General features: G+C 49.3%; 1 protein-coding gene across 1 annotated transcript; it reads right to left on the reverse strand.

Moving 5' to 3' along the window:
- Positions 1–2,138: 2,138 nt before the first annotated feature.
- Positions 2,139–13,799, reverse strand: nf2b (NF2, moesin-ezrin-radixin like (MERLIN) tumor suppressor b). The gene is made up of 17 exons (XM_028967651.1): positions 13,556–13,799; positions 12,131–12,235; positions 11,918–12,043; positions 11,559–11,681; positions 11,382–11,465; positions 11,222–11,290; positions 9,782–9,864; positions 9,629–9,704; positions 9,364–9,501; positions 9,213–9,287; positions 8,947–9,060; positions 8,753–8,875; positions 7,541–7,758; positions 7,364–7,466; positions 6,905–7,032; positions 6,665–6,827; positions 2,139–3,127 (listed from the first exon to the last, which is right to left on the reverse strand). Exons 2-17 carry the CDS (start codon positions 12,218–12,220, stop codon positions 3,080–3,082), a joined length of 1,761 nt encoding a protein of 586 aa, XP_028823484.1. The 5' UTR covers positions 12,221–12,235; positions 13,556–13,799; the 3' UTR covers positions 2,139–3,079.
- Positions 13,800–13,891: the final 92 nt, after the last annotated feature.

Consider the following 13,891-nt stretch of genomic DNA (forward strand, 5'->3'; position numbering starts at 1 on the left):
ATCCATCTTCATATTCCCTCCCCCCGATCATGCAGAAACAAAGAGGTTAAAATCTATCAAACAATCAATCAATTTTGATCAGCATCCCGCAGCTTCACCTTAGTTGAGGGTGAATCTCCTGAAATCTCCATAAATAAGGAGAATCCAACTCACACTGGTCACCAGCGGGTCCCTCAGGGCCAGCGGAGAACATCATCTCCATTCACAGGTGGACAAGGTGACATTAGGGAACACGACCGGTGTTTCGCTGAAGGTGACATTAGGGAACACGACCCTCCTGATGAAGTACATTTACATTTACAGCAACTTACACAAGTGCTTAAAATATCCACCAATGAAATCCCACAATTGGTCCACTCAGCCCGGATCTGTAGATACTGTACGCAGAACAACTCGGAACCCCGCCGTTCTTTTTATAAATCTGGAAATTGCATGTGAGAGCGGAAGGTTTTTAGTTTAGTTTTAGTTCGAACTGCTAGTGATTCCACCGCCTGGTCTCCAAGACAGAGAAGAGTCTAGAGAGAATCCTGAGAGATGGGGGTACCAGCTGGAGCAGTGGTGGAGGATCCAGAGCCAGGAGTAACGAGAGGTCCTGTAGACCCCCATCAGTGGAAGAACCTGGATCAGCTGGAGGTCGAGCAGCCAGAAGTACAGAAGAAAATTTGATACGGACATGATCTACATTTACGGCATTTACCAGGCGTCCTTATCCAGAGGGACTTAGTCAGTAGTGACAGGGACAGTCCCCCCCTGGAGACAATGGTAGTAAGTGGGGTTCGAACCCGGGTCTTCTGGTTGGCTAGTTTCTACTCGGTTAGTTGTGGATAGCTGGTGGTTTGTCACTGACATTCAGCTGCAAGGTGCTGGTTGAGGAGGTGGGATGTGCAGTGCATTGTGGGTAATTGGTGCTGCGGCTGGGAGTGTGACTCAGAGTGACCTGTGACACGGCAGACGGAGTGACGGGGGGCGAGGAGGAGGAGGGTGAAGATGAGAGCGAGGACAGCAGGCTGCAGCCGGGGGAGGAGGGAGGTTGTAACGCCGGCTGCTGATTCACGGACACACACACACACACACACACACAGGGGCTGGTTTTCAATGAAGGATGACACACTTCCTCATTCTTCACACGGCGCAGTCCAGTACACACACAACCTCGACAATCCTGCACGCGTCCGCACACCAACAGCCTTCCGTATCCGAGTGTGCAGCACATCCACTTCAAAGAGTCTCGTTATCATCTGACAGAAGATCAGGGCAGAAAGGAGCCCTCACACACACACACACACACACACACACACACACACACTCACTATCTGCAGTCACTGTGTGTGTCTGTATGAGAAGCGAGTGGAGCTGCTGGCTGGTGCTGATAACGCCGCCGAACGTCCCACTTCCCCAGCGGAGTCCAGCTGGGGTGGACGTGTGGGCGGGGCCTGGCGATACGACGGCGTGATCCAGCCGCCCGGCGTGACCGCAAATCCAGATCAGCCGCCCTCTGAGGTCCAGACTTTACTGCTTTGTGTGGAGATTCAGTATTAAAAAAAAAAAAAAAAAAAACAGACTCACCAACTTCAGCAGATCTGGGTCCGACTCTGTAGAGAATTCCTCAACGTTCCATCATTTCACTCATGAAAATGTCACATTTACATTTACAGCATTCACCAGACGCCCTTATACAGAGTGACTTACAGTCAGTAGTTACAGGGACAGTCCCCCCCTGGAGACACTCAGGGTTAAGTGTCTAAGTGACACCGATTTCATATTCGTTTTTAATCCGAGTACGAGTTCTATTAAAGACACGGAGCAGACTGAGCACAGAACGGTGGTGCTAGTAGCCTGGTGGGTAACACACTCGAACCAGAAGACCCAGGTTCAAACCCCACTTACTACCATGGTGTCCCTGAGCAGGACACTTAACCCTGAGTGTCTCCAGGGGGGGACTGTCCCTGTCACTACTGACTGTAAGTCGCTCTGGATAAGGGCGTCTGGTAAACGCGGTAAATGTAAATCTCTAAAAAAAAAAAAAAAAAAAACTCTCAACTCTGATAACAGCACCAACACACACACACACACACACACACACACACACACACACACACACACACACACACACACACAGCAGAAAACCAGGAGGCAACTGAAAACTGAGGCACTTTTTATTTTGTTGATGGCACCACTCAGCCCCGCCCACTGTCAACACTCATCTAACCACATCACACAGCTGCAGGCCAAGGGGGTGGAGTCACCACACTCTGTCCTCCACGCCATGCCCTGCAGGTGGGCGGGGCTGCAGGTCACCGCAGACAGCTGCAGCGTCCAATCAGAAGGCAGGTAACATTCAAGCAAACAGAATCAGCACAGAATTCCCGACATTTTCCAACATGGAGATGTTGGAGCTGAGGTCCAAACATGTGATGAGGAAACGGCACAGGTCACATGACCTCCGAGGAACAACGAAAGAACGCAGCAGCTGCTTCAGTCACGCATCTTAAATAAAACCAGCTGCTGTAATCTCATAATAAATATGGTTATTATGAAAATGTGGGATTCAGGAGAAGGTGGAAAATATTGCAAATGATATATTTTTGTTCAAATATAAACAAAAGAATACTTTTTTATTAAAAGGCACATGGTGTAAAAAAACAAACGGAAGCATCCAGTTAAAAAAAACCTGGCAGCTGAGAAATGAAAAGGTCGTCAGGACGACATGGAACTCCGCGGCGTTCCGGTTCCGAGATTGTAGCGAGGAACTTTGATCTGCTGCGGTACAGAAATGTACACGGCCGTTAAAAGAACATCTTATAAAATATACACTTGTAGCTATTTCCGGGAATCCCTTTAAAGCGTCGGGGGCGGGGCGACCTCAGCGCCCGCCACCACAGGCCACGCCCCCGGCCTGCCGGCCTGCGAGGGGCTGTGGGTGAGAACGTGTTTGATCCTGTCCTGTTTTCCCTCTGGGTGTAGTGTGTGTAGTGTGTGTGTAGTGTGTGTGTGTCCTGCTTGGTGCAGATCCTCACAGCGTATGTTAGCGTCTGTCTTCCCGCCTCCTGCCTCCGTCTTCTGCTGAAGATCTGTTCCTTCACACCTCCTCAAAGTAGGCCATCTGAGTCATGTAGGCAGAGCCGCGCTGCAGCAGAGGGAGAGAAACACACGGAGTCACCCAGCGCCGCGCCGCGTTACATCACCAGCTGCAGACAAAACAGCAGCGGGAACGTGTCCTACACCACTCCAACGTCCTGAGAGGCACAGATCACCTTCATCAATAGCAGGTGCAGCCATTACCTGGCCGGTTCCACATTAATACGCGATTCATTTTACATTTACAGCATTTACCAGATGTCCTTATCCAGAGCGACTTACAATCAGTATTTAACAGGGACAGTCCCCCCCTGGAGACACTCGGGGTTTAGTGTCTTGCTCAGGGACACGATGGTAGTAAGTGGGATTTGAACCCGGGTCTTCTGGTTCATAGGCGAGTGTGTGACGACACACAGTTGTATTTTTCAGCCACGCCAGATGAGAGGCAGCAGCTGAACAGAACTGAGAATTGTCTGAAGGACATTAGACAGTGGATCCTCACCAACCTTCTCCTGTTAAACCCTGATAAGACAGAAGCTCTCGTACTTGGGCCCCAAGCAGCCAGACATAAGCTGGCTGACTTCACCATAAGCAGAGGGTCACCACAGCCACCACCACCGTAACAACTACAGCTTCAGGGATCTTCAAATGGACCAGTAGCATCATTATGGACACGTAATGTACACCATGACACTGGACTGTGGTGGCCTAGCGGTTAAGGAAGGTTGTGGGCTCGAATCCCGATGTGGCAAAGGTGCCACTGAGGTCCCCTTGATGAAGGTCCCGTCCCCACACACTGCTCCCCGGGTGCCTGTCCTGGTGCCCACTGTCACCAAGGGTGATGGTTAAATACAGAGGACATGTTTCACCGTGTGCTGTGCTGCAGTGTCTCGGCACTGTCCAGGGACTCCCAATATTGAAACAGATGCCACTCTATACTACCACTTTGAACTTCGTCTCCCACCTTGGACAAAACCATCACCGACCCTGCACTGGCACCCTGTGAAGGTCGTCCCCTCTCGTCCAATCACTTCCTTCCCAACATCTCTTCCTTTCTTTTTCTCTCTCTCCTACAGTTTAGTGGACTTATTCCTTGTGAAGGGTCAACTGTGGGGGTTTCATTGAGACGTACTGTATGTGTTTATGGGCTGTATAAGAAATAAATGTTGTTTTTATCATTTCCGACAATTTTACACTAGCAGTTTCATTTTAATGGCCACCGGCCATTCGAAGAGCGTATGATGGCTGAAAAAGCACTAAATCGTGTAAAAAGGAGGACCAGCGGTCCTGGAGGAGGTCTGATCTACGGTGGAGGACCACAGCCAACGCTTATAAACCACAGACCCATCCGATCATAGTACCGCGGCATCAATGCATCCGAATAGTGGGCGATTACGGCCCGGAGGGTCCTGCATCAGCGAGCGGAATACAGGGAAGTTCTGACGGAACTGGAACCATCTTTGGTGGAATCAGCTGAAGGGGTGCGGAGGTTCGTGTCTGACCTCCCCTCCCACACCGGCTGGCGGTACACCTTTCCAACACTAAACCAGCCTATCGGTCCTCATTGTTCATCCGAGTACGGTCCCTGCATGTTGGACATGTCTGAGGCTACATTGCACTCAAGCGACTCCTGACGGTCTGTAGTTACAGTTTGAGAACGTTTAATGCTTAGAGCACCGCTGCGATATGGAATACGGGAATGTAAAATAACAGAATTGGAACGTGGACCAGACAGGAAGATGTTGGATGGGAAATGCCCGGAACGCGCAGGAACAAGTTTTGTAGCGCCAGTTTACATACTGGGTCCATTATGTTAAAGGTCTAGATCACCCCGTAAAGAGGAAGAAGATCTTCTGAACACTTAAGCAGCATAAGGAAGTGATTCGGGGATCTGATAGTTCTCGGCTGATGTCCCAGTGGGACATCGGTTAAGGTAAAGGCATGAGGGGAGTCGATCAAAATATGCCATTTCAGCGTCAGCGTCGTTCCAGATGTCAGTGGCCGATACGTAGTGGTGTTTAGGCCGTAACAAATCTCAGATCGTGCTCCTGTTGTGTTGTCTCTGACCTCGCCTGATATGCCTCGCCTTGGCACCTTAACTCCCCTCTGCTGTCTGATAAAACCTTTGTGCGTTTCCTGAAGGAGCAAATTATAGGACAGATTATATCACTGCAGCTATGACGCTCACAAATGACAAGTCAATTCAAAGAAATCGATCAACTTTACTAAACAGTTAAAGAGCCCGAGTTCTACAATGAGAACTTTAAACTAATTTGGATCTTCTCTCTACATTTAGTAGAGTTCTATATTCACGGTGATAAACCCAGTAAGATGTTGGCCAGGAGTCCAGACAAAACTACATATTTCCAAAATTAGACTGAGGGACGGAGCCATTACATCTGATTACTCAAGAATTAATGAAACATTAACAACAGATTATTACCTTCATTTATACAACTCTGAGTACTCTATGGACAGTAGACTGACAGGAATTTTTGAGCGACTTGGAGATGCCTACACTTTCTTCAGTACATAGAACAACATTTGAAGAACCTATAATCTAAGGGGGAGATCGAAGTAGCAATAGTTTCGTTGCAATCTGGGAAGTCAGATGGCCAGATGGGCTCCCTGTGGAGTTCTAGAAGACCATTTCATCCTTGCTCTCCCCGAGGTTGGGTGAGGTACTAGTTGACTCCTTTAAATCTGGTAAATTACCGCCATCCTTTTATGACGCCAATGTAACTTATTCCAAAAGGCAGGAAAGAAGAAGAAAATGTCCTCCTATTGCTCAATCTCTCTGTTAAATGAAGAAGAAAAGTACTTTTAACAAAACATTTTCTTGGCAACTACAAAATATCATGGCTATTATTACATCTGAGGACCAGACCGGATTCATGAAAAACCGCCATTCGCCGTCTAATATAATATTCCCCCCCGAGCATCCCCATGGACGTGTCCTTTCCCTGGATGCAGAAAAGGCATTTGACCAAATGAACTATTTATTTGAGTCCCCTAAAAAAAAAGGACATTTTGGACGGCATTTTCTCACACAAGTTTGGATGCTGCTGCGATTTTTACAAACTTTCAGCGCTTGCAACCTTCTGAACTCCATCGGGGTTCACGCCAGGGCTGAGTCCACGGGCCCGGGACCGAGACGCTGGTGCTGAACACCCGTGTAGCACGGGTGCTCGGTCTACGCTCGGCTGACGCCACGAACGCGATGAATGGCGAGAGCGACCGGGAGCTACGGAACGTTCTGGCTGATTGTGGGGCTCTGTGGATAAATGGCGGGGCGCGGGCGCCTGACTCATCTGCTGCGAGAATGCGCTGCCGCATGCCGAGCGGCTCCGGGCCTGAACTTCACACGCAGAGCCGAGTGACAGTAAACTCAGTTGCCTGGCAACAGCGTAGCGTCTGAAGAGCAGCTCACAAATAAAAGAGCTCTTAATGAAAAAAAAAAAAAGAGCACTTTCATCTGTTTAATAAAACAACTGCAGTCTGGGCTCGGCTGGGACGGGACGCCAGCAGCTGCTCTGTGTGTGTGTGTGTGTTCAGGGGGGCGTGGAGAGATCTGTCCGTCGCTTACGTTGCTGTGTGGCAGGTAGGCGGGCTCAGTGTAGGGGCGGGGCTCCGTCAGCAGGGTGTAAAGCCCCGCCTGCTGCTGCTCCTCCAGCTTCAGAGACTCAATCTCTGACTTCAGCTCCTTCAGCTGGTCCTGCAGGTGTTTGCTGCGCTCCATGTACTCCAGCCTGTACACAGCGTGTAATCGGTAAAGGTGGGCGGGGAAATGAGGGCGTGGCCAGGTGTCTGGGTGAAGGTAACTTACCTCTCTCTCTCGATCTCCATCGACAGACGCTTCATGTCCGAGTCTTTAAAGTCCATCCTGAGGAAGCTGCCATCAGCCGAGGCGTCGCTGTCCGGACTGACAGGAGGGCCGGCGCAGGCGGGCGCGGCCTGAAAACACACCGTTACCGTGTCAGGTGTCAGCAGCTTGAAAAGTCCGACAGCTTGAGCTCCGCCCACTCGGCGATGACTACTGCAGGGCAGGTATGGAAATCTTCTATCGGCCCCCACCCCACCAGAAAACCCTCATTCTACATGATGGTCTTGATGACACGATTGAATGAAACTGCCGCAAATCGATGTGCAAAGGTCAAAGTTCAACACAACTCACAGAGACTTGCGAGGACGGCCACTTCGTGAGGTGATTGGTTGTCACATTTATTCGATTCAGGCCATATCACCCGGTCCTACTGTGAGGCGGTGCCCGTTTTCATGGCTTTACCTGATACGTGGTTTTGCTGATCTCCAGCAGCTTCTGTTTGGCCCGACGTTCTGCATCTTTTGCTTCGTTCAGGTCCTGCTTCAGGTGGTCTGCCTCCTTCGACCTGCGGTGCAGAAGAAAACGTCACCGTCACGCTCACGCGCCAAGGTCAGCGGTACGACGCCGTTCACCCCTGACCTCCTCTCTGACTGCTCCACCAGCTTGACGGCCAGCTGCTCAGCTTCACGCATCTTCTGCTCCATCAGACGCTTCTCCTCTTTGGTCTTGATCGCCGCCACCTCCAGCCGCTGGCGCTCCTGCTCCGCCTCTGCCGCCTTGTGCGCCAGCAGCTTGGCCTCCTCCTCCGCGATCTGCGCCTTCTCCGCCAGCAGGTCGGCCGTCTCTTCTGACCGCAGCTGGTACGTGTGCACAGATCACAGATCAGCGTTGTTCAGGGGACTTTAAACAGAAACCTTCACATTCCTCCCTGCGGTACAGTAATGAGGTAAAAAAAAAACGACTGAACGAGTCTTTATTAAAGACGAGCTGATTCGACGCAAGTTGTTTCCTCCTCTGATGTTAAACTGAACATCTTCATTAAACCCCCCAGGACCACCAGGCCACTCGCTGCTGCCCCCTGCTGCTTACGCGTTCATTTACATTTACAGCATTTACCAGACGTCCTTATCCAGAGCAATCAGTATTTACAGGGACAGTCCCCCCCTGGAGACACTCAGGGTTAAGTGTCCTGCTCAGGGACACGATGGTAGTAAGTGGGATTTGAACCCGGGTCTTCTGGTTCACAGGCGAGTGTGTTACCCGCTAGGCTACTAGCACCCCAAAATTGATATACATTTACATTATTTACCAGACGCCCTCATCCAGAGCGATCAGTAGTTACAGGGACCTGAAGAACCAGTGGACCAAAATTCCTCCCAAAATGTGTGCAAACTTGGTCATCAACTAGAAGAAATGTTTGACCTCTGTGCTTGCAAACAAGGGTTTTGCCACTATTAAGTATTAAGTCTTTTTTTGTTAGAGGGTTCAAATGCAAATCAGTCTCTATCTTTAATTTAAAGTTATTTTTTCAATTTTCCTTTTGATGTGCTATCTGTCACTGTTAAAATAAACCTACCATTAAAATGATACTCTTCTGAGACTTTTCATTTCTTTGTCATTGGACAAACTTACAAAATCAGCGAGGGGTCAAATAATTATTTCCTCCGCTGTATAAGATGTTTTACTGGATGTATTCCTTCTCTCTCTCTCACACACACACTGCGGAGCTCCAGCAGAGAAGTCCCTGGAGATTCACACCTTCAGCACTCAATTACGCGCCTGAGACAGCTGCCCGAGGCGTTGGGGTGAAGGTGGTGGAGGACTCTGGACTCTCCAGAGAGAGTTCCTCACCAGGGCCTCGTTGGCCATGCGGGCCTCGTCCTGCAGCTGGAACAGCCGCCGCTCCATCTCCTCCTTGGCGCGCTCCGCGTCCTCCCTCATCTGCTTCTCCCGAGCCAAGATCTGCCGCTCCATCTGCAGGGACGCATGGTGAGGTCAGGGAAAGGTGTGCCTACAACAGATGGAGACAGGAGCGGGACAAGAACCTTCTTCCTGGCTTTCTCCTCCTTGGCCTGGGCCTTCATCTGCTGCACCTCGATGGAGTCCACCTTCCTCCGCCTCATGAACAGGTCATGGTTTCCGATGCAGAGCTGCAGGATCTGAATTACACGGGAACCAATCAGAAAGAAGATGGGAATCAAGAACTGGTTCCAAATGGTCTCTTCTACAGTTCCATAAACCACTGAAATTTACACAAATAAACAGTTGGGCCAGTTGATGAAATCTGATGAATCAGGTGGAGATGATTTACCAGTTTATTGACACGAAGCTGGGACGAGTAGAACTTGAAAACGTCCTTCTTCTTCTCCAGCGGCTTTATGGTGAACTGTCAGCAGAAAGAGTGCCGTGTTAAAAGGTCATGTGGAGACGTGGAGGCGGAGCTGCTGCAGGTGGACGCCCACCTCCTTCTCGCTGTAGGAGATGTTGCGGATGCCGCTCCAGGGGAAGGACTTGTTGGGGTTGAGCTTGCTGTTGGGGCTGTAGATGTGGAGGCCCTGAGCGTCGACGCCCAGCAGCAGCTCTGTGTCACGCTTGTTTTGCTATGAACAGTGGAAGGGAGGTGGTCACCCGCTTTGACCTTTAACCTCAGACTATTCAAAATGACATTTCATATGGATTTTCATATAGCCATTAGATGTGCTGCTTTTAAAGAAGTGGAGAACATACCGTGATGGAAAAGTAGCTGACCCCATACATGTCCAGGTCCTGAGCGATTTTGAGATATTCCATCTCCGCCTCGTCCCTTTAGACAGAAACACGTCCAGAATGACATCCATCAGTCCCAAAGCACAGCGAGTACTACGAAAAAGAGGCGTTTACCTGGCAATGCCGCGGTGCTCAGCGTACCACGCCGTGATTTTCTCTTCCCACATGTCAGGGGTCATCTGGTACTGCATCAGAACCTGAGAGGGAGGAGGAAATTAGCACAATCATCACAGACAACCACACAGTAACAAAATACCACCTTCAGCACAGCCAGGACTTTACTAATCACAAATCCAACAGACCCAACACCAGAAACAACGAGCCAATCACAACCACCCAACCAGTCAGAATCATCACATCAACCACTAATCCCAAATCCAACAGACCCAACACCACACACACCAGTAACAACCAGCCAATCACAACCAGTCAGACTCATCGCATCAACCACTAATCCCAAATCCAACAGACCCAACACCACACACACCAGTAACAACCTGCCAATCACAACCACCCAACCAATCAGAATCATCACATCAACCACTAAACACAAATCCAACAGACCCAACACCACACACACCAGTAACAACCAGCCAATCACAACCATTCAACCAGTCAGACTCATCGCATCAACCACTAATCCCAAATCCAACAGACCCAACACCACACACACCAGTAACAACCTGCCAATCACAACCACCCAACCAATCAGAATCATCACATCAACCACTAAACACAAATCCAACAGACCCAACACCACACACACCAGTAACAACCTGCCAATCACAACCATTCAACCAGTCAGAATCATCAGCCACTAATCACAAATCCAACAGACCTAACACCACACACACCAGTAACAACCAGCCAATCACAACCATTCAACCAGTCAGACTCATCGCATCAACCACTAATCCCAAATCCAACAGACCCAACACCACACACACCAGTAACAACCTGCCAATCACAACCACCCAACCAATCAGAATCATCACATCAACCACTAAACACAAATCCAACAGACCCAACACCACACACACCAGTAACAACCTGCCAATCACAACCACCCAACCAGTCAGAATCATCACATCAACCACTAAACACAAATCCAACAGACCCAACACCACACACACCAGTTACAACCAGCCAATCACAACCAACACCACACACACCAGTAACAACCTGCCAATCACAACCATTCAACCAGTCAGACTCATCACATCAACCACTAAACACAAATCCAACAGACCTAACACCACACACACCAGTAACAACCAGCCAATCACAACCATTCAACCAGTCAGAATCATCACATCAACCACTAAACACAAATCCAACAGACCTAACACCACACACACCAGTAACAACCAGCCAATCACAACCATTCAACCAGTCAGAATCATCAGCCACTAATCACAAATCCAACAGACCCAACACCACACACACCAGTTACAACCAGCCAATCACCCCAAATAATAACACCAACCACTAATCACAAGCAACCACATGATTTTCCACACCAGTCACATGACCACAACTCTCACTTTCACTCACTCGTTTGGGCAGCAGCTCATCTTGGGCTAGAAAACCGGGTTTGTGAAAATTCGGGTCATAGTCGCCATACTGAGGAGGAGGAGCAGGAAGAAAAAGAGAGCAGTTAGTGATAATGAAGATCCACCAACAGCATTGCAGATACCCAAAGCCTCAGACCAACCTTGGCCTGTACAGCGTAAGATGCCAACAGCACAGACGCCTCTGGTGAACAGAAGATCTCCTCATCCAGTATCTGCTTTTTAACCTAGACAAAAAACATGAAACAAACATCACCCATAACTCATCACCAGTTCAGACATGTTAATGAAAGGAGTATTAACAGAAATAAATCTCTCACCTGCAGGAAAAAGAGGTGCTGTGTGATCTCCTGAACCAGCTCATCCTCAACCTTTTCAGGGAAGAACTTTGCCAGAAAGTGAAACGTTATTGGGGAGTCCTTCGGAACATCTTGATCCAAGACCTGAAGACAAAAATACAGTGAACAGCATGTAAAAAAAGCCCACCATGATGATGATGATGATGATATCTATGTTGATTTAAGATCAGTTTTGGAGGAGAAAGATCACACCCAAACCTGCAAAAGCCTGTCAAGCAGATAATGAAGACAATGAACATAAATTAAAGCTAAATTGACTATACAGTAGATCTTTCTTAATGAGATCAGGGTCAGCATGGAGTCACTGGGCGGAGACTCACCCTTTTGTCAGGCTTCAGCCAGGCGTAGGTGTCCTTCACCATGTACCGCAGACCAAAGAACCAGGTCTCCCTCAACCCAATGGTCCGACACACCAGATCAAACAGGTCCTTCCCCTTCCACTTCACCTGGCGGGAGAAGCAGGAACAACAGTCTACACCTGGACTAGACTACAGAGCACCATCGGGAGAAGATGCGGCCCACAGCTGCAGTACCTCACAGCTGAACTCCATCTCAGCGTCCATCGTCATCACCTTGACTTTAAAAGTCTTCGGCTGCTTCTTCTTCAGTCCAAGGATAGACATGTTACACCTGCAAGTCTGAAAAGACACAGAAACATCTACCCGACGTTCCCTCAGTTCTATTGCATGTTCCTACACACGGGATCCTACTGGCAGAGAAGAAACTGATCCAGGATGACTGGATTTCACCCAGCATGCATCTAGACAGACCTGCAGCCAACCCACCTACGCCCAACCGACCACATCTACAGTGCAAACCTACAACCGCACGTATACAGTCGTGGCCAAAATGTAGAAAATTACACCAGTACTGGTTTTGGAAGTTGGCTGCTTCAGCGTTTTTACCGCTTTTATTGACGACTACATCAAGTTTATGCAAATGAGTCCATATTTGCAATGTTGGCCCTTGTTTTGGTACCGTTCTTTATTCATGGCCGTGTTCTGGGTAAAACTGTGAGTGAGTTCACTCCCTTAGATGAGAAGCAGCCCCACACATGAATGATCTCAGGATGCTTTACTGTTGGCACCAGACAGGACTGATGGTGGATCTCACCTTCTCTTCTCCAGACAATCATCACCCCTTCATCAGAGAAACTGACTTTACTCCAGTCCTCAGCAGTCCAATCCCTGTACATCCTGCAGAATGTCAGTCTGTCCTTGATCTTTTTCTTGGAGAGATGTGGCTTCTTTGCTTCCCTTCTTGACACCAGGCCATCCTCCAGAAGTCTTCTCCTCACTGTGGGTGCAGATGACTGGTGGCACCTCAGTAAGATCATCTTCAGGAGACGGTCCTGGTGCTTCCTGGACTTTTTTTGGACGCCCTGAAGCCTTCTTCACAACAGTTGAACTTCTCTCCTTCAAGTTTTTGATAGATGGTTGATTTAGGTGCAATCTTAGTAGCAGCGATATTCTTGCCTGTGAAGCACTTTTTATGCAACACAATGATGACCGAATGTGTAACCATGGTAACAGAGGAGGAACGACGATTTCAGCCATCACCCTCCTTTTAAAGCATCCAGTCTGCTATTCTAACTCAACCAGCAGAATGATCTCCAGCCTTGTGCTCCTCAACACCCTCACTCACGTTCTCACTTGAGAGGAGCACTGAAATGATCTCAGCAGGCCCTTTTGTGGCAGGCTGGTCTCCAGTGGAAATGTTTTTTTTTGGTGTTAAGTTAATTTTTGAGGGACTTTGTAATACAAAACGGAAGCAGCCGTAATACAAACGGAAGCAGCGAACTTTGTGAAATCCAGGACTGGCCACGACCGTACATCACATCTACATCTGAATCCTGCACAAGCCAGAAGAACATCTCCGTTCTGGAAGTCGGACACGAGAGGGACTCGAATCGAGAGGAACGTGCTGAGAGAAACGCGCTAGAAGCGCCGTGTTCCTACCTGACGTGAAGGTAAACAGAACCAGGCCCGAATCCCGGGTCAGAGTTACTCAGACGCCAGGAAACTCTCCAGAAAGTTCGGTCACCGCCGCTTCAACTCCAAGTCAGGGGCAAAACGGGCCCGGGGAGACCATATCGGTCCGGGTCCGGGTCCGAGGGGAAATCTGGTCCACAGGTGGGACCGGGAACGGCGCTTCCAGCAGCGGAGCTCCGTCCCAATCCTGCCGTACGTGACGTCAAGAGGCGTGGCCTCCTTGTCACATGTTCAGATGCAAGCCTGTAGGAAGGGGAGGGGCCTATTGCTGGAACTGTCCAAAATGGCGCCGAACACCCCACT

The sequence above is a fragment of the Denticeps clupeoides genome, unplaced genomic scaffold (assembly GCF_900700375.1).
Source record: "Denticeps clupeoides unplaced genomic scaffold, fDenClu1.1, whole genome shotgun sequence".
In the NCBI taxonomy this organism is placed as follows: domain Eukaryota; kingdom Metazoa; phylum Chordata; class Actinopteri; order Clupeiformes; family Denticipitidae; genus Denticeps; species Denticeps clupeoides.